The sequence below is a fragment of the Larimichthys crocea genome, chromosome II (assembly GCF_000972845.2).
Source record: "Larimichthys crocea isolate SSNF chromosome II, L_crocea_2.0, whole genome shotgun sequence".
Taxonomy (NCBI): domain Eukaryota; kingdom Metazoa; phylum Chordata; class Actinopteri; family Sciaenidae; genus Larimichthys; species Larimichthys crocea.
Window position 1 is genome coordinate 11,171,384 of NC_040012.1, and position 22,907 is coordinate 11,194,290.

Genomic DNA, 22,907 nt, shown 5'->3' on the forward strand with positions numbered 1-22,907 from the left:
GGAGATTATCCAGCAGATCACTGAGCATTATGTCGGTTTCATGTATCTCATTTGAGTTCAAAGTGAAAATCTTAGAGGAAAACAATAACAATTTGTCTACAAGGGTTTTCAGCCTGTGGGCATAATATTCCAGAAAAGGGATTATCTCAGATTTCAGATATGTGAACTGGCTACAGCAGAAGAAACGGCAGTTATAAAAGATGATTTTGACAGGTTTCATCGCACGTGTTTGCCCTAAAGAATGTGATTCTCAGCTCTTCTTTTTTTAATAAGTCATACACAGCAAAGGTGATGGACCAAAAATAAGGAGAGGAATGCAGTGTGTGGGCATTTTATTATGTAACTAACTTTGAAGCCAGTCTTTTGATATCTTTGTGCTCTTGTGTCAGAAATTACATCACTCCCCTTGATTCAGTACATGTCTTTAACACACTGAATCCATTGGGAAGTCCAGATCAAGATTAGTAAAATTGTTGTATGAATATTCCATGAAACATTGTCACTGCCACAGTTCAATTAAACTAACTATTATCCAATTATTTTGCTTTATTAGTCCTGTTTATATATGGCCTGTAAGTGATAATAGTTCTCACTTTTATTTTCTAAATAAATAGATCCTGACAGCACTCACACCTTCACCCAACACTTCAGACACTAAATTCTAACTTAAGATTCACCATTGTGTTGTTTGTCACACAATACTAATCACGTTTTTGCCACTTTTGGATAAACATTAGACACAGACAAAATAATATTCCACAGATAACTCAGTGCACTGACACAAAATAAACCTTTCTCTAACGGCTGTGTTGTCACATCTCAACACCTGCACCTGTGCTCTGTGCAAAGAGCAGCACTATGAGCGGGGGCGTACTGTTGATTCTTCCCAGCTGTATGAATGATCACCAAATAGTTTAGAGCTATAGTTAACTTCTTTTCTTGTTCAACTGTCTGTTTTTTTGTTTGTTTGTTTTGGTCGTTGTAGTATAGTTGTAGTATTTTGCATTGATTGGAGAATTACGGAACAGTGCCCATGTCTGCTTATGTTTTTCTGCAGTAATGTAACTGATACGGTTAAAACATAAAAGTAAAGATGTTCCAATGATGAGTGACAGATTTATAATAATAATAATGATATGAAAATAATAATGATAAACAATGTTTTGTTTTTATAAGTTGGTGTTACATTCCAGTATTTTAGGAGATATATTTGTTTTATATAATCAGAAGAATCAGATGTCACTTTCCAACCTTGTCAGTACTGCACAAACTTTGGCAAACGTCTAATTTACTAAACACTAGGTAGAGACAGACTGTACATACTGGTCTTCGTTTCTGAAAAGATAGAAACAGCCACAACTCAAGTGTAGATGTTGTGCTCTTCAAAATGCAACCTTTCCTAGAACTGACAAACTGTCTTGTCTTAAATTCACTACCCTTTTTTTAAATGTTGAATTGATTTTGAAACGGTTTTATGAACACATAAATTGCAGAAGTCAAACCATGATGTTCACTAAAACTGCATGTGTCAGACTTTTTCGCCTGAAGACATCTGAGGCTTTATGTAACTTTTCGTGCATATACAGGGTTTCCTTTTTTCTGTAGAAATCTTTTCTAAAGTTAAAACTATTTGTAATATACGTTTGGCAATGTACTCTAAGATCTTCTTCTCTAATTGTTTGAACAAAGTTATTTTGAGAGGATAAAGACAGAGAGAAAGACATACTATAGATGCTGAGAGCTTTGTGACAGTAAATCAGGATTGAAAAGGATCTATGTTTGATTGTAACACTGAATGAAAACTTGCATCAGTTTAGTATTGAAAACTGAGTTAAATGTGTGAATCTACTAGAATCTAAACAACTGCTACTCTGTAAACACCTTCCACACACACACACACACACACACACACACACACACACACACACACACACACACACACACACACACACACACACACAAAGACAGCAGTCGCTGTGCTGTGAAAATATGCTGAAAGTGATCTCTCAGGCATTTGGCAGGGCAAAACCACAAATTATGGTAGCAGGGTGAAGTAGCATTATGAGCCTTCACTGTGTGGTCCATCACCAACTATAGACCTTTCTCCCCTCTTGCTGTTCTCTTCTGCCCTTCCGCCCTCCTGCTGCCCCCTCTGCTGGGGGTAGCAGGCATAGTTGACCCTGGTTAAAATTCAACTGGTCCAACAATAACATGGTCAGACTCTTGCTTAATGACCAGGCCATGGATCAAAAGGAAGTGGAAGTTGTAGAGTTTGAAAACAAACACCTCTTTATATTTAAATGGACTTAACCTGTACAGTATGACAGATTACAGGGCATCACCAGGATGCTCCTTTGGTAATAAATGATTTCCACTTTATAAGCACCATCTAGAGTTTAGACAAGGAACGCACACCTATAATTCATTATGTTAAAGTATACCAGGAGCTTCCAGGACCCACTAAATTAATCCACATTAGACCTCAGATGCATGTAAACAGATTTAATTGTTCAAAAACCTAATTTTAGAAGTTTTAGATGTGTAGTTTATCTCTCTCTGTCATATATTCATTGAAATCGGAATATTATAGTGTTGCAAATTAGCTTCAGATATATATACAATCTATATCAATATATACAATGTGGGATTAGACTATTCAGTAAATAATCAGTAAATAATAATGTGTCAATAAGCATAAAATATCCTGAATTACGAAACTATGCAGCAAAACTATGAAGATGATGAAGAAGAAGTTTTTTGTTTGTTTATTTGTTCAGACTCACTTTTTGGGTTTGTTGTTATTTATTTAGTTAGTTAGTTAGTTAGTTAGTTAGTTAGTTAGTTAGTTAGTTAAAAGGTCTCCTGAATACTCTTTCACTCTCCATGACAAATAAGCACGAGGGCTATGATAATAATATAGTAATAATCGGACCTGGAGTTCAATATTTTATTAAATATTAACCTTCAAGATCAATATTAATAAGCCTTTGCAGATATTAAACCTGCTTGTGAATGAGTTGCTTATTGTCTATGTGTATAAATAATTAATCTAATATCTGTGAATACACTATGTGGAAGACGTCCTTCTGTGTGCAAACACATTGTGTTATACACAATTTATTTTATAATGATTTAATTTAATAATGGTAATTATCTCTTGAGACTGTGGTGGAGAGGAGGATGCTGAATAATATATATATGAAAAAGTTATCCATCATGGACAATGAGCAAAACCCTCTCCACCAGAACAGTGGACAGACAGCAGAGCACCTTCTCCCACAGGCTGCTACAACTCCGCTGTCGAATCTTTCCTGCCACATGCCATCACACTGTATATTTACAGCTAATAAAATAAATAAAATAAAAAATTCAGGTCATAATTTACAGTCACTGCACATTTCTCCTTTCTTACTTTGCACCAAATCAACACTGCCAATTTGCTGTATATACTTTTGTACAATATGTTTTATTTACTATTGCTATTTTGATATTTTATTATGTATAGTCTGTTCTTTATATTTTTATTCTTAAGTTGTCTATCATCACTGTGTGTAATGCAGCTGCTGCACTGTAATTTCCTAGCTTGGTATAAATAAAATCTATCTATCTATCTATCTATCTATCTATCTATCTATCTATCTCAAACAACGGATGCGTGTAATTCTCTCCTCGGCCACACGGGGCGACATCTCCCGGCGTGGCGATCACGGAAGTCTTGTCAAAGCGGAACCTCTGACGTGTCATGAAATCGCCATTTTCCTGAGGAAGGAAACGCCTTGAAGAAGGAAGCAAACACATCAACTGTGTACGTGAGTATGATACTCTTTAAATAAGACACCTTTATAGGCCGTTTTTACTGAATACAGTCGCACAAAAAGCTGCGTGTTTACAAAGCAAACCCGTGAGTGTGCCCGCGGCTCGGTTAGTCCGGAAGATGAAAGAGTGAGCACTCAACAGTGATTTTTGCTAAGAGACGGCTAACGCTAACTCCACCGATCAACTTATCTGACTTCTTCTGTTTTAGACTCGTTTAAGTTGGCATGAAACAAAAAGGGGCAACAAAAATCTAGTTTAAAACACTAAAGTTTCAGTAAACTGTCAATAAAAATCTGAACTGGTCGGACGAGTATTAGCATTGCACCTTTTAGGGAGCTAACGTTTGTTGATGCAAATGGGTCGGGCAACTTTTTTTTTTTTTTTTACCAAAATTGCCAAGTTTAGCGTCAAAGTGCTGCAGTGAGCCGCTTTTAAAAGGTAAAAGAGGTCTTACCTGTGTCTGCTTTTAAGATAACTAGTCCCATTTGTGACCGCAGCACTAAAATATAAACCAAGTTCGAGCATGATGCTTCAAATCCGGATTTAATCTTTATTTTGGTTATGAAAACTTAAAGAGACAGGTTTAAAATCAGCTGTTTTTCTGGTGCAGACTGAATGTTTTCTGTATATTCAATCAGAAAAGAGATGAGTGATGTTAAATGATCATGGGTATTTATTTATAAGGGGAAAAAACAGATATTTAGATGTATTATATGTGATATAATGAGTATTTTAGAAGCACTCGTGTACATTTTGGCATGTTACAGCAGGAAGCTCACAGGTGATGGCCACATTCCTCCCACAGGAGGTCATGCGACTGTGCTGCTGCTGCTGTCACTTGTTACTCTTATTGTCTCTGAGGTATCACTGTTTTATTATTATTATTTTTTTCTGTTGCGACAAGTCAAAATGTCTGTGCCGTGCAGCCGGTCTCATGCCAAAAACCCAATTGGCACGAGACCGGTTGCACAGCAACATTTCCACACACTTGACGTAAGTTGTGTTCCAGAATAGAAGAGGAGGAAACCTTCAACATTTTTTTTTTTAGTGGATGTAGAAACTGCATTGCCTTCAGGTGCAGCGGTTTAATGTCTCGTGTCATGTTTGACATGCTTTTTCCGTGTCATCCTAATTCCAACAATTGATTTGTTTTTCCACAGGTTTCTCTCTCTTTTTTTTTTGTTGCCAAAGGTAGGTTCCCATCACCGTTCGCCATGGGGAATATGTTCGCAGGGCTCTTTAAATTTTTCGGGAAAAAGGATATGCGGATCCTCATGGTGGGTCTGGACGCTGCTGGAAAGACGACGATTTTGTACAAGCTCAAACTCGGAGAGATTGTGACTACTATTCCCACAATAGGTACGGTAATGATGTTTTGCCTTGGGATTATTGCACGGCTGTGATGTGTTTACGTCACGCAATTTTCTTCTGTGTTCTGTGCCCTTATTGTTGTTATAGAGAACCTTTAAGCTCGTTTTTTAATGTTATTGTTTGTTTTTCTTTTAGGTTTTAATGTAGAGACCGTAGAATACAAGGGCATCAGTTTCACGGTATGGGATGTTGGTGGTCAAGACAAAATACGACCGCTGTGGCGTCATTACTTCCAGAACACACAGGGTACGTTCACTTGGGTCAAAACCTTAGTAGCTGCTACACAACTTCAAATTTCCTCTGCTTTAATTTAAAAGATACAACATACATCACACACACACTCATTTCTTCACGGTTTGCTCTTTCTCCAGGTCTCATCTTTGTTGTGGACAGCAACGACAGAGAGCGATGTGCGGAGGCCGCTGAGGAGCTTAAGAGAATGTTGTCAGAGGACGAGCTGCGTGATGCCGTCGTGCTAGTATTTGCCAACAAACAGGTATGAAAAACTTTGATATATCATTACCAACAAGTTTTTTCTTTTTTCTGTTGTGTTTACAGGGTTGCATTCTAATGTTTTCCTCGCTGTTTATTTGTAGGACCTTCCTAATGCTATGAATGCAGCAGAACTCACAGACAAGCTGGGCCTTCATGAATTACGTGGCAGAAACTGGTACATCCAGGCGACCTGTGCCACCACCGGGGATGGCCTCTATGAAGGACTTGATTGGTTGTCTCATCAGCTCAGGAATCTTTAATAATCTGCTATACATGACTTATTTACTCCATCCAGTCTCTGGCCTTGCTCTCTACTGGAAGCTGCCCTCACCTTTGCTTATTATTTTCACAAATACACAGGCCAGAGGTGGAGGTGATCTCTTCTTATAAATCTGTCAGTTTTTTTATTTTATTTTATTCTGTAAATATATTTGGTAATGGGGCAGCTTATTGCACTCTTACAAATGTTTTTTTTTTTCTTTTTCTGGTTGTTGCACAGCCATTTGTGTGCATTTATTTAAGAAAAGGGAAGAGAGGGAATCTGAATTTACCAGCAAATGTTGGCCCCAAGACCTCAATGCAACCTGATTACTTGTTATGATCCGGTCATATGTACTGTAGAGAAAGATCCACGAGGGGCTTTTCATTTTTTTTTTACTGAATTAAACACTGATGCACTACTTGCAGCTACTATAGTTACTTTAGTGACTACAAGTACCAGCACCACAAATTACAGATGATCATTTATTAAACACTGGCATTGATGATTTCTACTCTGTACTGGCATCACGTTGTCCATGTCTGTGAGCATTTACCAGCCTTTGTCATACAGTATGTTGGCTTTAATTGAGAAATGCTGCGATGATCTCACATATTCATGCTTTATGGTTGTTTCAGAGGTCTGTTGAGTCAGCGTTGGATTTTTGTATCTCAGAGTCTCAGGTTTATCATGTGCTGCCTTTGCAATATACTTCACAAAACTGCATCATGTGGTCTGTTGGTCTCTAAGGACATGCATATTTACTGGGTGTATCTCATTAGGCTTCACAGGTACTATTATACCCTACTGATTACTTATTCTTACGTCAGGTAATATTGACTAAAGGAGTTGCACACCACAATAGGCGTACTGTCTTCATGAAAACAAGTTACTCTTTATTTTAATCTGGGAAGTGGTGTTTTAATGGCAATACACAGTCTTGTTTAAGGTAATGCCAGTATTTCTTCCATTGCAGCACATTGTCCTTGGGGGTAAACAGGAAGCCTGACATATGCCGCCTTATCCAAGACGCGCGTTGCCTTTTGTTTTAAAGCTTCTTTTCTAAAAGGTGTGGGTGTTATCTTATTTTGCTCTGAAGATGTCTTGGAGATGCATTAAACATTTTTTTTGATTTATAATTGCTTAAATATATGAACATTATGTTAATCATGTACTTAGGTTTGTCTTTTTTTTTTAAATGTAAACATTTCATTTTGTGAGGAAATGAAACTGCAATTAAATTGATGGGATAAATGTTTGAGCAACTTGTTTTCTTCTTTCACTCTATGCAATAAAATTGCAAAATGTTATGGTGTGGGATTTTGTCATTTGGCAGGAACTCTCCTTTATGTGAACTTTATGTGCATCACTGCAGTACAAGGCTATCACTTACTGCACATCCACTCCATATTGTCATTTTTTATTCAGAATTTGCAACTTAAACATGCAAACAATCATATTACTTTTAAATATACCACAGTGCTGAGCTTAATCGTCACCCAACTGATAATTAAATAGAAATTTACTACATTTCCAGCCTCTCTCTTGTGTTACTTTTCTGTTGAACACGGTTGTAAAACATTCAGTCTAGCTAGAAAAATAAATGTTGGTTTTTGATCAGCTGTTGTGACAGAAACATTTGGAAGATGTCTCTTAAATGGACAGTTTATCTAATTATATGACTTTATCGACTCCATAAATATTAGGTTCAGTGATAAAATACCAAACTTTAACCACAAACCCCAAAACTGGTGTCATAGCAACCTGTTGGGGGCGTCACCCTTTGACCCACAGAGAAATGTAATGCCCCGAAGTGGTGTAAACCACCCAATGTTTGGGTTAAAGCAGTAATGTGAAGAGCACACCCTGTTTCACATTGTGTAGGGGTGGCAATCTAGGACAGCATTCTTGCAGGTTGATTAGGCTGCTATGGTTAATGCAGCCAAGCCTATAAAACATGGCAGGAGAGTATGGTGGTGGTGGAAAGGGAGGGAGTTCCGAGTCTTGGGTCCCTCATAGGGCTGCTTTGTGTGGCCTCCTCTCCTGCTGCTCCATCAGCTTGGTTTGTGTGTGGCGGTCTAACGGTACTCAGTCATATAAAAGGACCAGCCTGGTTTTTTGCACTCTTCTTTATGAATGCCTTGCTCTTTTTTAGTGCACCCCCCAGGTGCCAGCCAGCAGAATACCCTCTTTCAGACCAATTCAAGGCAAACGCAAACACTACACTCTATTATGACCAGTGGAGAGCATTCCAATGGTATCGCACCAGTCATGGAGCTGAACCTAGAACGGTGAGGGGATTAAGGAACGCTGGCGAGACTGAGAAAAGAAAAAGGGCCGGAGCTGCTGAGTAGTGCAAGAAGCACAGTGGGATGGAGGAGATGTGCAAAGACTTAAGTGGTATTGAGGAGCATCTTGGAAAAAACTCAAGAAAGGCGCTTGACTTCAAAATGTAGACTTATTTTTCCAAGAGACAGCTGTAGTGTGCTAAATGCTAAAAAAATACTGCAAGATGATACTTGATATGTTTCTATCAAGAATGACAATTCAATCTGTATCAGATTTTAAGATCTTTTACTGAAGATTTCCCAAACATTAACATCCACCAGGGCGAAATGTTTTATCCTGCATATTTTAAAATGTCCAGTGTGTAACATTTAGGAGGCTCTATTGGTAGAAATTAAATTAAATGTTCATAATTCATTATTCAGTCGTGTTTTTATTAGCTTAGAATGAGCCTCTCCCACATTTCTACCAAACTCTGGCTCTAGATAGGGCCTTTCATGGCCACTGTAGGTTTTACGTGCTTCAACAGGGGAAGGTGAAGCAAGCAGTACTGAGCTGGTCGCAATCCGCAACCTTGCCGCTAGATGCCACAAAATCCTACACACTGTAACTTTAATTATTGAGATAAAAACAGATCAGAATGTGTGACAATACAGAAAATATGAATGAAAAAAAAATTATTCAAAATCACAGAGTATCCCAACTGACCAACATACTGGGTAAAGAAGTTAAAACACAAGGCCTGTTAGACACGTCGAGCCGCCTCCATCCACGGTCCGTTTGGCCGTTCAGGGTAAATGAGGTCTTCAGGGGCAGTCAAGCTGCTGTAGAGCGTTCTGTCTGTGTTATAAGTCTTTGAATTGGGGGTGGGGTGGGGAGGACATTAGTCGTCCGAGTCTGTGTCGTGGCGCCGCCTGTGGCTTTGTGTGGCACCAGCAGGGGCCGTCTTGTGGCTGACAGGGTTACGGGGGACAGGAGACCCCCCATCAGAGGAGTCTGTGTCATGTCGCTGCTGCCGGTGATGGGGGTAGGAGGGCTGTCGCTCGGCCTTTGCACCCCCCCTTGAATGGCTGTCACGGGGTCTGGCTCCACTCTGACTATGGTATGATGGATTATGATGATGGTGGTCCTTTCTCTGCCTGAAGAGTAAAAAAGGAAACAAACAATTCATGACTGGGTCGCGGTGGATCGAGTAAAGGTGTTGTGAGGCTGGGGGACAAGACGCTGCTAGATGACAGCTGATAACTGGCTACTGTGTGGACACATTTCTGTACATTTAACAACATTCTGCACACTGCCATACAATCATACAATATGTTGTCACATCTAATCAGCACAAATTATATAATAATTACAAATGATTGAAGCACTTAAATTACTCAATCTGGTACTCTCATATACACCTGATTTACAGATTGTGTCTGAGTTCTTGTGATGAACACTAAGTTAAAGAAGGTAATACTTCAACATGCTGTGGTTGGGACAGTGCCTTGGTGCCCTCTAGTGCTGACAGAGGAAAGCTTTTGTTTCATAGCAAGCCTGTATATTTATAACTTCGGCTAAAATAGGAGGTGGACACAGTAACATGAGTAACATTTAAATCAATTTAAATACAAATAACTAATTAATGCAACCTCTAGGACTCTTGTGATAATTAATCTGGCTTGGAAACAGAGATGTTCTTCCAAATATGTATTCCTGATAGACATTAACAAACCTCTTTCTGTCGTCATCTGACTCTGATGATGATGACGAGTCTCGTCTTTGTCTTTTCTTCTTTTTTTCCTTCTTCTTTTTCTCCTTTTTGCTCTTTTTTTCTTTCTTTTTCTTTTTGCTCTCGTGTCTACAGAGTCAGAAAAAAGGTAGATGCAAAGATTATTATTAGGAAATAGGAAAACTGGATACAGGGTCACATTTTGTCCAGTAGTGGTTTATGTCATCTTTGTTTTGTCTGAAATAGTAGATATCTTAGTTGGTAACAAAATGCAAACTCACCGTTGTTCCACATCCCCTTTTTCTTCACTCTGAGATGTCTTTGTTGTTAGGGTTTCGGAACGAGCCTCTGTTTTGTGGTGCTGTGAAGAAAGCATTTCATTTATCTTTGCATCGAGTTGTAGATTCAATGAAATAACCTCTAAAGTCACCTTTGCACATTATCAGTCTTACAGAGTCTGTAACAGTTCAGCGACATTTGGAGGAGAAAACAAAAACTTACTGTGAAAACAGGCAATCCTATTTTAGCTGCCTCCTTTTCCTTTTGGGACAGCACCATTTTCCTTGACCCTACACTGTAGATGGAAACACTCATTTATAAACACTTGACAATCACAGAGCATTAAGAAAGGCTCTCTTGACCTAGATGTCAAGAGGGACATTTCAAGTACTTAACAGAACAAAAATAGAATGAGTGAAAGGCAGTTTGTTCTAAATGAAACAAGATAATCTTACAAACGTTACAGTATGACCTTAAAAAACACCAAATATAGCAGTTGTTAATGTTAGCATGTTCTGATTTTGTGATTGGGACTTTCCATGTAGATTTTTGTATATTCTCACATGTAAATTATGTATATTCAGTACAGGATTATTTTTATTTTACATTTCCAAAAGTTGACAATGTTCCTTAAGAAAAAAGAAAATCACCTGGAGCTTCCCAAGCCTGAGACACGGTCCACATTTCTCTCTTCGCCATCAGCCTCTTCCCTCCTGCAAACATCTGCAAGGTCCTGTTATGAAAATTGAAATCATTCAATCATCATCAATCATCATTAAAAAAAAAAGTTTTTTATTATATTTTCCAGCATAAACACAAACAACAGCACAATACAATACACTCAGAGAAAATCACCACATTAATACGCTTTGGGAGTATAACTATTGTTTTTCTTTAAGAAGAAATGTTCATACGTTTTTGAGTTCATAAACAAGACTAAACAAAGTGACATACCTCTTTGGTCAGACCGGTGGGTTGCCTCTTTATATTCTTGTGCCCTCTAGATGGCGAATGGAAAAGATAAATTGATTACATTTACTGGACAACACTTATCAAATATTTCTTTTACAGGAAGTTAGTTATACATACAGGGCAGCCATTAGTGCTTCGTGCTCTGCAGCCTTCACGGCGGCAAGTTCTTCTTCTTTGGTCAGAGGTCTGCTGCCTTTTTTATCTCTTGCGTACCATGTCAGATCTTTGCCTTTTTGCCATCGTCCTACTGGGGCCATCAAAGAGTTCCCTGAACACAAGACAGAAGAGTTGAGAAGTAAGTGTATGTGTAAGAAGTATGTGCAATATCCAATACCTGTGCATATATAGTATGTCATGTCTATTTATACAGCTCACTTCAAAGCCTGTTTATATGTATTAGAACACTTTCACACTTGCTTATATTCTATATTGGTATATTCTATATTTTAGTACATTTTTATTTTGTATTCCTATGTTGTTGCTTTTTACCTACAATTTTATAGCATTGTATTTTATTCTTCTGTAAAGTACTGTGACCCTGTTTACTGCTCTTATGCTGAGCTGACCAGTTCCTCTTGTCCAACACATTTCATTGTTTCGTTGACCCTGTGCTAAGATATTTAAACTTTTTTTTTTTTTTTTTAGATTTGAGAAACATTTTTGCTTGAAATTGTTTTTAAAGAAAGTCAAAACAGCCACCTCTCTCTTTTTTTGGTAGGTTTATTAATTATTGCAGCTCTATAATGATGTTGGTGTCTGTAGACAATCACTTGACTGTCCAAACTCACTGAAATTAAACTCATAACACGTGATTGAAATAGATTTTGGGCAATGATCTGTCATTATGAAAAAAAAAACCTAATCTGATCAGATTGGTCACCTGCTGAGTTCTCCATGTTTTAAAAGAAAAACTGTGCTGCTGTTGAGGTGACGAAAACTTTTTTAATGAACTCATACCACGTGTTTAGGAGACGTCACGTCCCCCCAAAAAATAATGACATTTGTTCGCGTTGTTTATTCTAGTTTATTTATTTTATGTAACAGCTGTGGACGCTACGTAGTCAGCGCATGCTGACATGTTGACATCGGAGTGGCTACGTGTGTCTGCCCAGCGCGTGGGGAGCACTGAACAGCAGGACCTGCTCTTTGAGGAGAGGACAACGGGACACAGCCCAGACACGGTGCGATGAGGGACTCGATAACAAAAGGTATGGGAAAGAAACAAGCGAGGCGCCGAAGCCACAGTGTGTAGTTTAAGTGTTTAAAAAACAAGTCTTGCTCTGGTGGTTGCAAGCCAGCTAACAGCTATTAGCAATGTCTCTACTCAGCGCCGATAACGGTAACTTAGCTGCTAACTTTTGAAGACTTACCGAGATAGTTTTCTCTGTGTTTATCTCCTTTCACGTCATCCCAGTTGAACTGGTCCTGTCCCCCCCTGACCCCTCCAGATCTCGAAGAACCAAACATCTTTTACGCCAGAGAAAAAGAGTCAGTCGCTTCAGTGGCAGTTAGCTCGCGTCGGTAGCCGTTAGCTCGCTTCGGTAGCCGTTAAGTCGCTTCGGTAACCGTTAGCTCGCTTCGGTAGCCGTTAAGTCGCTTCGGTAGCCCTTAGCTCGCCTCAGTAACCGTTAGCTCGCTTCGGTAGCCGTTAAGTCGCTTCAGTAGCAGTTAGCTCGCTTCGGTAGCCGTTAGCTCGCTTCGGTAGCCGTTAGCTCGCTTCGATAGCCGTTAGCTCGCTTCAGTGTCCGTTAGCTCGCTTCGATAGCCGTTAGCACAAGAGCAGCAGGCCTTCAGCTTTCAGTCATCCGCGGAGTGTTTAAGTTCCCTGTGCTGATCGTAACAACGTGTTCCCTGATAGTGTCTATGGTGGTGTTTACTTTGACTACTGCGACTAAACCCGCTCACTAGTTTGACTGTTTATTTCCACAAAGCGACAGAGGAGCAGCTGTTTTGTAGGCTATGCTACAACGCTAACGGCACTTTGAGGCCTAAAAAAACTTTAGTAATAAAGTATAATCTGTTAAGGAAGAAGCTCCAGCTACCAGCCTGTCACACACATATATATTTAAAACGAGCTGCGTGTGTGTCGCCTCCTCTCTTTTTTTGGCTAATGTTCATTAAAAAAAAAAACTCCACGTTTCTGTGTTTTTGTCGCGCGCATTGTCGACGCTCGCGAACGTAACGTGTTGATGTTTTGGCCCGCAGTGATGACGCAGGCAGCGTAAGTTTCCTTAATGGCTCTCTGAGCACAGAGCGGAGGAAGGAGCAAAGCCTCCGCAGACTGACCCGCAAAACTCCCGATGTACATGAGATATTTTTCCAGGCTATTGTCAGGTAGGAAGGAGGAGATTTGTCCTTTTTGTTTCTGTTGTTATTTTTTAAATCACGTGCCATCTTATTGCAGCTAATAAGTGCCATTCATTCCCAGCAGGGTGGTAGGGTTGTGATTGTTTCTGTTGCAGAAGGTTGTTGGTTGTTTTTAGCTGATGCAACGTTATTGCTGTAACACAGTGTTGTATGCTTTTTTTCCTATTGCTGTGCAGCAGTTTTAATGCCACCAACAGTATCTATTAATTTCTTGTAGATTGGAGCCATCAGTGATGATTGTTGTACTTCTAAGCCTTTAAAACAATCATTGTATCAGCCACTGTATATGAAGATAAATCAGAGCACCCACATATGCTCATTATGACCTGTAATGAGTTGTATAATTTATTTAAAACATTCACTCCTGCTGATTTTTTTTTTTGTTTACATGTAATTATAAAGTTATGCATAAATCCTGCTCATCAGACTCATATTTCCTTCATGAAATCTGTAGTCTACTTTGCATTTACTTCAGGTTTAAGGGCTACGTTATCGCTCCTGTTCAGTCAGTCAAAGTACACTTTGCAACGCCTGAGCTTTAGCTGTTAGATAATTATGGCACCAGATTGCAAACACTTGTGACACTCACTCTGCAATAATAAAACATGGAAAGTGCTACTCTGCATTTTGTCTGTGATATATTTGGATTGACAAATTAAGTTGAGCTGAAATAAGGATGAGAGTTGGTTGAAAATGTGTCCACACTATGGTCCAAATCATCTTTTTATTCAGGGGAAACTGACCTGACAACAGAAGAAATACTACTGCTACTTTACATGTTGTATTTTTCATGGCTGCAACAAATGTTTATTCTCACAGCTAACTAATCTGTCAGCTGTTATTTCTATTAATCAATAACCCTAATTGACTCATCGATTTATTGTTCCACCCCGCAGTCTGTATCGACCTCACATGATTTAAATCTTTGCTTCTAGCAAATATCAATCACGTGTGGTGTACTGCACATGGTTAAAGTTAAGCGCAGTGCAGCTTCCAATAAGTCTCTGATTGTAAACTCAAGTCTCTCATTTCCTGTCAGGCGGCTCAATGTCAAGAACGAATAGTCGACTCTTGTGTAGGCGTTTCAATTGTGTGTAGCTGCAAATGTCAAAAGCTTTTGTCAGCTAGTTAAATATTAACCTACTTTAAGAAAAGTTTACTTCCTCAGCCAAGACCTGGAACAGCTGATTGTTCTTGTACTTTCGCTTTGGCGTTGATAATGTTTCACACAGGCCTGCAGCTAACAACAGTTTCATTAAAAATCCGTCAATTTGTTGTTTTATTGTGTTGTTTGTTTTATGAATCATCATTCATAGTTATCTGTTGCCCAAAATGATTAATTAAAAGAGTATTTAGTATTTAGTCTGACAAGTTGTAACCTGTAAATAGATGCTATTATTTCCAACAATGCTAAGAATCAGGATTGATCAATGTTCCAGTACTAATTGTCATTGTTTAGGAGACCGTCTTTCTAAATCTTTGAAGCAGCGAACTTCTGACACTTTATTTAAATTTGTTTTTACTAATGAGTACACTTAGTGAATAATAAGCACTCCATGAAAATCATGGACATATGAATTAGTCAATTTTAGGTAATTTATCAAGCAACATTTTTATCTGGTTGCAGCTTCTCTGAGGTGTAAATAAGCATGTAATGTTCTGTTATTTAATATTGTAAATTAAATATCTTTGGGATGACAAAAGCAAGATGAAGTGGTCCTCTTTGGCTCTGGGACATTTTTCATTTTGATGTTTTATTGGGCCGTTAATTGAAACAGAAATCCACAGTGAACATGATCATTTGCTGCAGCCCTAATTGTTTCCACATGGTGACAGGAGGCTGCTGCAGGTTGCCCAAACAGAATGATGAAAAAAAATCTTCTAAAAATGTTTCTTCACTGGATTCTCCTGTGCCTTTAATTAGCCTTGTTAGCGTTCACAGGAAGCATTCAAGAGGTGATAGAGAATGCTTCTTGTCATTTGCACCTGGAAAGACCTCACTGTTTGTGGTTTGCCTGGAGACAAGAAGGCTGTGGTGTTATTCTTGGCTATAAAAAGAGTCTTGAGGCACAGTTTTACTAGATTACTAAGATGGAATAGAGCAGTATATAGATTTATTTTTTTTATTTGTAATTTGTCCTGATGTCTTATGGAATACCTCATTTTTGGACTGATTATCAATCTGTCTGATACCTGACATCGATGTAAGTCCGAAACCAGTAATTATGACTGATATCAGCTTTTCACTGTACTTCTATTAGCAGCTCAGTAGCACAGCTATAGCTGGTTTCACTTTGCAAATAAACAATGCTCAGAGATGTTAGATAAAACCAGCTGACTTCCAGTTAGACTGCATTTTTTTCTTCACCCATGGAAAATATCATATAAACATGGAACAATAGGGAGTTATTTCAGCCTTTGGACATTTTAAATCTATTTTTATCTTGGATGGACTGTGTAAAAGTGGCCCTGCCCTCTCTGTTTTACCTCCTCCCTCCTACATTTGCACACGGTGGCACCCTCTCTGTTTACTCACAGTTCCTGTTTGCTCGAGCTCTGTGTGTTTTCAGGAAAGGTAAGGAGGAACATTAGAAACATAACTTTGTTCTATAACACTTTATTCTCTAAAAACTGGTAATGAAGGAAACGTTATGTGGAGGTAGGTAAGATGTTGAAGTAGATATCAGTAGTAGTACTATGCTTGTATGTGTCTCTGTGATTTAAATGGATGCCTAATTTACATAAAGGGGGTTTTAAGTAGTTGTTTATTTGAATATGAGCCCACATCTCTATTTAAAAACTGTCTTTGCTCCCGTGTTTCTTGTATTTCTTAGCTGTTCTCTTCCTTTCTGCCATCACAAGCAGACTAGGGCTCTCCAATTAGTGAGTAATTGCTCCTCGACAGCACTATGGTAACCTTACGGCTTGCCAACCCGTTGCTTGCCTCTGCTCTTGTGGGAGATGTTTTATCCACATCATTTGATTCAAAAACTGCTGGCTTATCATTTTATCATGTTAATCCCACCGGAGCAATGCTTGTCTGAACGTGTTAGCTCACTGTATTTTTTTTTTTTTTTTTTAACTCTGTATACTCTACTCTAAATATGTGTGTGCACGGACAGATTTGGTCCTACTGTGACTCATGCCTTGAGATTCCAGTGGAGATGATGTGTTCCCTCCAACCTCGCCCTCTTGTTTTCTTTACTAAACCCTCCTCTCCGTCTCCGTCTTTCTCTCAGCTATGGCTGGACCCAGGCCTGTGGTGCTTAGCGGCCCATCGGGGGCAGGGAAGAGCACTCTGCTGAAGAAACTCATGAAGGAATACGACAGTGTCTTTGGCTTTAGCGTCTCCCGTAAGTGTGCCAGAGCGTCAAACGTTAAAGGTTCAGTGAGTGAGAATTATGAGGCTTTATTTACAAGCCTCTTATATTTCCAGATGCTGTGGGTGTTTCTACAATAGCCCAGAATTGGGACTTTCAGATACCACAGCACTGCTAGATGACACCAAATCTTACACGCTGCTCCTCTTTAACTTTGGTAGCGTTCTGACAAATTGTGATTCCTGTTATTGATGAGCATTGTCAAACCTGTAGGTCATCAAGTTTGTGTCACTCGTACAAACAAATGCAGTTTTTAAATACTCAAATACAGCTGTAACTTATGATAATTTATATTATTTTCTTAATTAATCAATTGATCCATAAAGTGGGTGATCTAAAACAGAGAAAAGCAGCAAATAGGTCCTTATACATTAAAAAATATGAACATCCTCTTGTTTCTCCCTGTCATATGAGATTTTGCTGTTTTATTGCTTTATAAGATTATAAAATGGAATACTGTTGCACTTTGGACTGCTAGTTTCAATAAAAACTTAGTAGGGTTGATCATTTTATAGACCAAGCGATTAATAAAAATTTTTTAAAAAAGTAAACAGGACACTGCTAAACAAATAAAATGATAGTTAGTTGAAGCCCTAAAATCGATGTATGAAAATTAATTAAATATTTCAGCTCTAGATTAAAATAAAGTACAGCCTTTCATCTCTTCTGATGTCTTATCTACCCTCAGATACAACAAGAAATCCTCGACCTGGAGAAGAGAATGGCAAAGGTACAACGAGCCTCTTCTTTCTACCAGCATGACCATGAATCACATTCTTTGAGGCAGCAGTGTTGTAACTCTATCTGTATTCTGTATTCTTTTTTTTGGGTTTCAGATTATCATTATGTCACACGGGAGGTGATGCAGAGAGGAATTGACAACGGTGATTTCATTGAGAACGCAGAGTTTTCTGGGAACATGTACGGGACGAGTAAAGCCGCTGTGCAAGACGTCCAGGCCAAGAACCTCATCTGTATACTTGACATCGACATGCAGGGTGTGAGGAACATCAAAACGACAGACCTCAATCCCATCTACATCTCTATCCAACCGCCATCCATGGAAATCCTGGTATGTACACAAGGAAGTGTGAATTGATACACTGTCCATTGTCTAGAGGTTTGTGTTTTTCCATCTGATATGACCTGGGTGTGACGTTTAGTTTTCATTGTACCATACAGACCTGGTCATACAGGTTTTGGATGCTCTCTTGTTTTGACTTCCTCCTGTTTGTATCATCACAGGAAAAACGTTTAAGAGACAGAAAAACAGAATCCGAGGAGAACCTCCAGAAGCGTTTAAACGCAGCCAAAGTGGATATGGAGTTTAGTGAGTATTTATTGTTTGCTGGCAAAAATGTAGGCGCATAAACTTTTAAAAACTCAGAACATAATTGTATCTTCTTCTAGGTAAAGAACCGGATATATTTGATGCTGTAATTGTCAACGATAACTTGGAGGACGCTTACGGGCAGTTAAAACATGCCCTTCTTGAGGTGAGTTACGAGCTCTCAACGTTACAGTCAAAATATAATCCTTTAATTAAAGATGGAAAGTTGAATTGACAGTCCACTAAATCCCTCCTGGATATAACAATTCCAGTAACGGTTTAGCAACCATAACTAAGCACAGCCGGTCTGACAAGCCGTACCCACGTGGGGTTGAGCGACCTCTAAAGACTTTCCAAAGCTAATTAAGTGTTAAAATGTCAGGAATGTGTTCAACCTTGTTTTTCTGCTCTAATGTTACCATGTCAGGTTACAGTAGTAACCCAGGATTGCCTCCAGGTAATCAAAAGTTAGCCTATCATTTGTTAATTACTTTATTTTGTGGGGTTAACATACAAGTAGAAAAAAAAAATGTTTATTAAGGATTATTTTGGCCTTGTATGGCCTGTCCAAAAGTGCTTAAAGTCGACCGTCGCCTACTAAAATTGAGTGGCGTGCTTTTGTCCACCTGAAATTAAATAGCCAGGTGCATCAGTCCTCATGGTTGTAAACTTCATATGTGCTGCGCGATAGGAAAGTTTGACACACATTGCGACAGTGTTTAAGAGTGGTGGTGCTTAATGAATGGATGATCCATTCTTAATAAACATGCTAAGTTTTAATACGTTCTGTGGTTTTTGCCTGCAGCTCTTCTTGGTCTGGTATGACCAGCAGCTTACTGTAGCTAATGTGAGCGAACTTCAGATCCAGATATAGATATCGCTGGTAACTAATGTTAATAAGTCGCCAGCTTGTATGACTTTACTCCTCGAGCTCCTGTTACAGTTAATTTTAGCATGTCACACTTAAACATGAAGTAACTGACAAGATAAATCCACATGTAATTACCACTTGTGACCACAGGGGGCGCTGTTTAACAGAAGTTATGTTGTATATTTGTATTTCCTGCTCAACATTACCTACTTGTTTCATATTTTCTTATATTTTCTTTCCTTTCTAGGAAATTAATAAGGTCAAGAAAATCAACATGTCTTCGTAGGAGACAGCAGCATCCTTTTTTTTTTTTTTTTTTTTTTTAAGACACATCCAGCCACTCCTCACCAAAACCGCAGACCTCCATTCCAGCCGTGAACATTCCCTCAGATGGTGGTCTGTGAACCTCAGACATCCCTCAGCAGTCACATGAATATGTAGGTTTTACAAGGTGTTTAGAAGTAGTTATCACCAAATGGCAACGTGCTGTAAAGTGGAACATTTTTTTTTTTTTTTACTGACAGGAAGCGCTTTCCATATTTCTATTTTTAGGATACTCCATTAATGCTTACTTGATATGTAACCTGTGTACAGGACGTCCTGTCGGAGGCAGTTTACTGAACACAAACCGCTTTGTCCTCGGCACCTAATACGAACATGGAGTAACATAACTTGTTCCATCGTGTGGATCAAACTGGTATTTCGAGGGTGTAACCAGCTTTTATTGATATATTGGTTAGCGGCGGTGAGTTACGTTAGAGAACAGAATGTGCTATCTCCATTAAAGTTTGTTTTTCTGGTTAACTATAAATATTGTTGTGTTTCAGCAGGATTAAATCCTGTGGTAGAGGTAGGAAATGTTGCTTAGAAAAATAAATAAGAATATAGCTTTTTTTATTTTTTGGGGGGTTATAACAGAACAATTTATTTTACAGTTGTAATTTTGTAAAACTTTTATACTGTCTCAAGTTGCAGCTTCACCTGTATAGTAAAGTGTCATTGAGTGGACTGTTTTGATTCTCAACTAAAGGAGAGGATTTCAACTTTAAAGGAAAATTAAATGGCACGTTATATTGCTTAGAACCAAGCACACAAATCTCCTTTTACTTGAAAACTGAGACTGATATTTATGACCCATCTGTAATTTGTTTTTCTCCCCACCACTGTTAAAAGTTTTACATTTTGAAGTGTGTATACAGTAATTAAAGGTTACATCGCACTCATTGAGACGCATGCAGTCTTCTGTTTTAACATTTAACCACCTCTTATTAAGATGTGCTTGTTGTGGAAAATATCTTTATGTATTCCATTAAACATCCAGCAGTACAACTATGTTATCTCTTAACTTAAATAAATGTTACAATACTGTAAAAAAGAATTATTAATTTCATTATTTGTATGTGTGCTGTGAAAGAATCTGACCATATCTATTATTTGCAGTACATTTATTTAATTCTGGTTGAACACAGAGTACTCAAACATGTTTCCAAAAACTACACATGTACAGTACAAGCAATTACAATTGGTTAGTGCTTTAAAATTAATACATAACATGATCTTTTTCAACCGACTAAAAGATCCTGAAAAACAACACAAACACCACCAAACTTATTCTGGATTTCTGTAATCTCACATTTCAAACAGGTAGTAAACTCTCTGAGCTCAGGTACTTTGCATTAAAGTTTACTCGCAGTCAAATACAACATTACAGCTCTGGTTACTCTGGAAGAACACATCTGCTTTGGAAAAGCAAATACATGCAGTCACTCTTCTAAATATCTATCACTTGCATATGCATATCCCTGCGATATCCTGTGACTTGACAGGTAATTGCACTGCATTAACAGTCTGAGCTGTCTGTAACAGTAGTAGATTTGTCTGTTTCACAATAATAAATGACATAAATGCAGTCAAATGCAGAGACCTGATGTCAAACAGGTCTGACTTTGCCAAACTGACTCTTACTTGGCTGCACATCTTCGATTTACCACAACAGTCAGCAATGTCTTGTTCATTTTACATAATCAGTGTTGCATATTCAAATGAAGAAGTTATAGAAATACTGAAGTAGAAACATGTAGACATGACTTCATTAACAGTCATTAACTCCCAACATTTGCTGCTCCAGGAATCGTAAGGCACTGCACAAGTGCAAAAGGCAACATCTCTTGAAAGGTACAAAAGTAAAATATATCAAGCTAAATATACCGTCAAATGTATTTAGCACGTCTCCACTAATGGTTAAATCAGTTAATATTGGTGGGTCAAGGTTCATGATTTCGTGCGAAAACCTTAATTTATTCATTTCTGCCCACTGTGTACATTGTACGACACACTGAGTGTGTCATAAAGCACTCGTAACACAGCAGTTTGGGTCTGATTTATAGTGACAAAGTTAAATCTACTTCCATCTTTTCCAACTCGCCTAGTCCAAAGAGACCATTTGTCAAGAAAAAGGCTCAAGAGGATGAGCCTGTTCTCTAATGGGCAGCTTCAAAATGGAATGGTTTGTCAAATGCAGTAAATATACTTCAGGTTAGGATATGTCTCATTCGTCATGTAAGTAAAAATGTCCCCATTTAAGACTAAGAGGATTTGTGGTACCAAATTAAAATCGTTTCTTACTGCTGGCTCTGATAAACGTTATCACTGATCTGAAGAGTGACCGGGTTGCCTACTGATGTGTAGCCATAGGTTTGAGTTGACACTTTGGTTTTAAAGCTCTGCGGCCCACCCTTGACTCTCTGCACCTCTGAACAGTACGACGGCTTCACTTCCAGCTTCGCGTGGCTCACTTGGATTGGAACGTGCCTTTCTGTCCTGGATCGGGCTCCACTTGCGTGGGGGACAGCAGATGAGAAAAGGCTGCTGGAGAGATGGTCCCTGAAGCGACTGAAGAAACTGCTCCTCTGCCTGGGGACCACCTCAGGATGCCCCACGTTGAGAAGTACCGGCTGTCCCACTGTGGACCCACCGATCTCCCTCTGCAGCACGGAGATCTCACAGGGCTTTTCTGCAACAGCGCTGTGAGCGTTGGAGGAGCCGTAGGTTTCTCCTTCTTCTGGGACGTAGTCCTCCAAGTCTTCGAGGGTTAGGACGCGGCCTCCTTGCGTCAGAATCTGAGGCTCCTGCTTTCTGATTGAGTTGTGATCATCGTCGTCATCATCGGGCTCAAAGATGACAGTTTGTTGATCATCCAGGTCGTCGCTGTCCTCTCCAGCTGGAGTAAGGACAGATGAGAGCTCATGTGGCTCTGCGGTGATTCCAGAGACAGAACCGGAGGCGACATTACCCTCCTCTTCCTCCCAGGGGAGCGGCTGGCTGCTGACGTCTCCCTGCAGCTGGGCCTGCTCTACCAGCTTGTTGTTGGAATTGTTAGCGTTTGGGTTTTCCGGTGGAGACCTTTTGGCTCTGGAGGGAGTTCCTGCACGATCAGACCCTGCCGGTGAGAAGCCTCTTCTCCTGGGCAGCCTGGGGGATTTATTGACCTTATACTCGATGACCTCCTCTACCTCAATCCACCTGGGTTTGCTCTCTGTGGTCCTGGCTTCAGCGCCCGCGGGTTCAGTAACATAGAGGGTCGGGATGGTCTTTCTTGGAGTGGGCATCCTCCTCGGCCTGGCTGTGGGCGGCTCTGGGGTGGAGGTCTCTGAGCGGTGGGCTCCTGTAAGTGTTAAGCCGGGGGACCTGTGCCTCCTCATGCGTGGATTCTTCACCACAGTGGTTATAGTTTCCTCACTGGCATAAAAAGACAGCACAGACATTAT

At 39.3% G+C, this 22,907-nt stretch overlaps 4 protein-coding genes across 23 annotated transcripts in view; 2 read left to right on the forward strand and 2 right to left on the reverse strand.

The window, feature by feature from the left end:
* The first annotated feature begins 3,676 nt into the window (after window positions 1-3,676).
* arf1 (ADP-ribosylation factor 1) lies at window positions 3,677-7,199 on the forward strand. 5 transcript variants are annotated; one of them, XM_010729202.3, is made up of 5 exons: window positions 3,677-3,805; window positions 4,977-5,175; window positions 5,323-5,433; window positions 5,559-5,683; window positions 5,784-7,199. In XM_010729202.3, the coding sequence occupies exons 2-5, from the start codon at window positions 5,031-5,033 to the stop codon at window positions 5,940-5,942; spliced, it is 540 nt and encodes a 179-aa protein (XP_010727504.1). In that variant the 5' UTR covers window positions 3,677-3,805; window positions 4,977-5,030; the 3' UTR covers window positions 5,943-7,199. The 5 variants fall into 5 exon arrangements, with proteins under 5 accessions (XP_010727504.1, XP_010727503.1, XP_027146531.1 ...); XM_010729201.3 differs by having other exon boundaries at window positions 3,703-3,809; XM_027290730.1 differs by having other exon boundaries at window positions 3,733-3,810; window positions 4,987-5,175.
* A 1,299-nt stretch (window positions 7,200-8,498) lies between these two features.
* Window positions 8,499-13,391, reverse strand: ciih1orf35 (chromosome II C1orf35 homolog). The gene is made up of 8 exons (XM_010729197.3): window positions 12,563-13,391; window positions 11,310-11,460; window positions 11,175-11,220; window positions 10,871-10,953; window positions 10,443-10,515; window positions 10,223-10,302; window positions 9,945-10,070; window positions 8,499-9,366 (listed from the first exon to the last, which is right to left on the reverse strand). The coding sequence occupies exons 1-8, from the start codon at window positions 12,657-12,659 to the stop codon at window positions 9,111-9,113; spliced, it is 912 nt and encodes a 303-aa protein (XP_010727499.2). The 5' UTR covers window positions 12,660-13,391; the 3' UTR covers window positions 8,499-9,110.
* Window positions 12,105-19,457, forward strand: guk1a (guanylate kinase 1a). 4 transcript variants are annotated; one of them, XM_027290693.1, is made up of 9 exons: window positions 12,105-12,119; window positions 12,237-12,400; window positions 13,398-13,526; window positions 16,799-16,912; window positions 17,628-17,669; window positions 17,776-18,011; window positions 18,185-18,269; window positions 18,350-18,435; window positions 19,388-19,457. In XM_027290693.1, exons 3-9 carry the CDS (start codon window positions 13,493-13,495, stop codon window positions 19,424-19,426), a joined length of 636 nt encoding a protein of 211 aa, XP_027146494.1. In that variant the 5' UTR covers window positions 12,105-12,119; window positions 12,237-12,400; window positions 13,398-13,492; the 3' UTR covers window positions 19,427-19,457. The 4 variants fall into 4 exon arrangements, with proteins under 4 accessions (XP_027146494.1, XP_027146489.1, XP_019128764.1 ...); XM_027290688.1 differs by lacking the exon at window positions 12,105-12,119 and having other exon boundaries at window positions 12,150-12,400; XM_019273219.2 differs by lacking the exons at window positions 12,105-12,119; window positions 13,398-13,526 and having other exon boundaries at window positions 12,152-12,400.
* Window positions 19,442-22,907, reverse strand: part of obscnb (obscurin, cytoskeletal calmodulin and titin-interacting RhoGEF b) — a 51,335-nt gene continuing 47,869 nt past the window's right edge. For all 13 annotated transcript variants that reach the window (XM_027290557.1, XM_027290567.1, XM_027290563.1 and 10 more), the window contains one exon: window positions 19,442-22,878. In XM_027290557.1, coding sequence (XP_027146358.1) covers window positions 21,762-22,878 — 1,117 coding nt within the window. In that variant the 3' untranslated portion in view covers window positions 19,442-21,761. The remainder of the gene's footprint in view (window positions 22,879-22,907) is intronic.

What these genes read in the sequence shown, in the direction of transcription:
- arf1 (XM_010729202.3), top strand. Translation starts at nt 5,031, where the DNA reads ATGGGGAATATGTTCGCAGGGCTCTTTAAATTTTTCGGGAAAAAGGAT. An exon ending in GACTACTATTCCCACAATAG is followed by an intron (nt 5,176 to 5,322) that starts GTACGGTAATGA and finishes TTTTTCTTTTAG; the next exon opens with GTTTTAATGTAGAGACCGTA. An exon ending in TAGTATTTGCCAACAAACAG is followed by an intron (nt 5,684 to 5,783) that starts GTATGAAAAACT and finishes GTTTATTTGTAG; the next exon opens with GACCTTCCTAATGCTATGAA.
- ciih1orf35 (XM_010729197.3), bottom strand. Translation starts at nt 12,659, where the DNA reads ATGTTTGGTTCTTCGAGATCTGGAGGGGTCAGGGGGGGACAGGACCAG. An exon ending in TAGGATTGCCTGTTTTCACA is followed by an intron (nt 10,303 to 10,442) that starts GTAAGTTTTTGT and finishes CTTTCTTCACAG; the next exon opens with CACCACAAAACAGAGGCTCG. An exon ending in TCAGATGACGACAGAAAGAG is followed by an intron (nt 9,367 to 9,944) that starts GTTTGTTAATGT and finishes TTTACTCTTCAG; the next exon opens with GCAGAGAAAGGACCACCATC.
- guk1a (XM_027290693.1), top strand. Translation starts at nt 13,493, where the DNA reads ATGTACATGAGATATTTTTCCAGGCTATTGTCAG. An exon ending in CGCCATCCATGGAAATCCTG is followed by an intron (nt 18,012 to 18,184) that starts GTATGTACACAA and finishes GTATCATCACAG; the next exon opens with GAAAAACGTTTAAGAGACAG. An exon ending in CAAAGTGGATATGGAGTTTA is followed by an intron (nt 18,270 to 18,349) that starts GTGAGTATTTAT and finishes ATCTTCTTCTAG; the next exon opens with GTAAAGAACCGGATATATTT.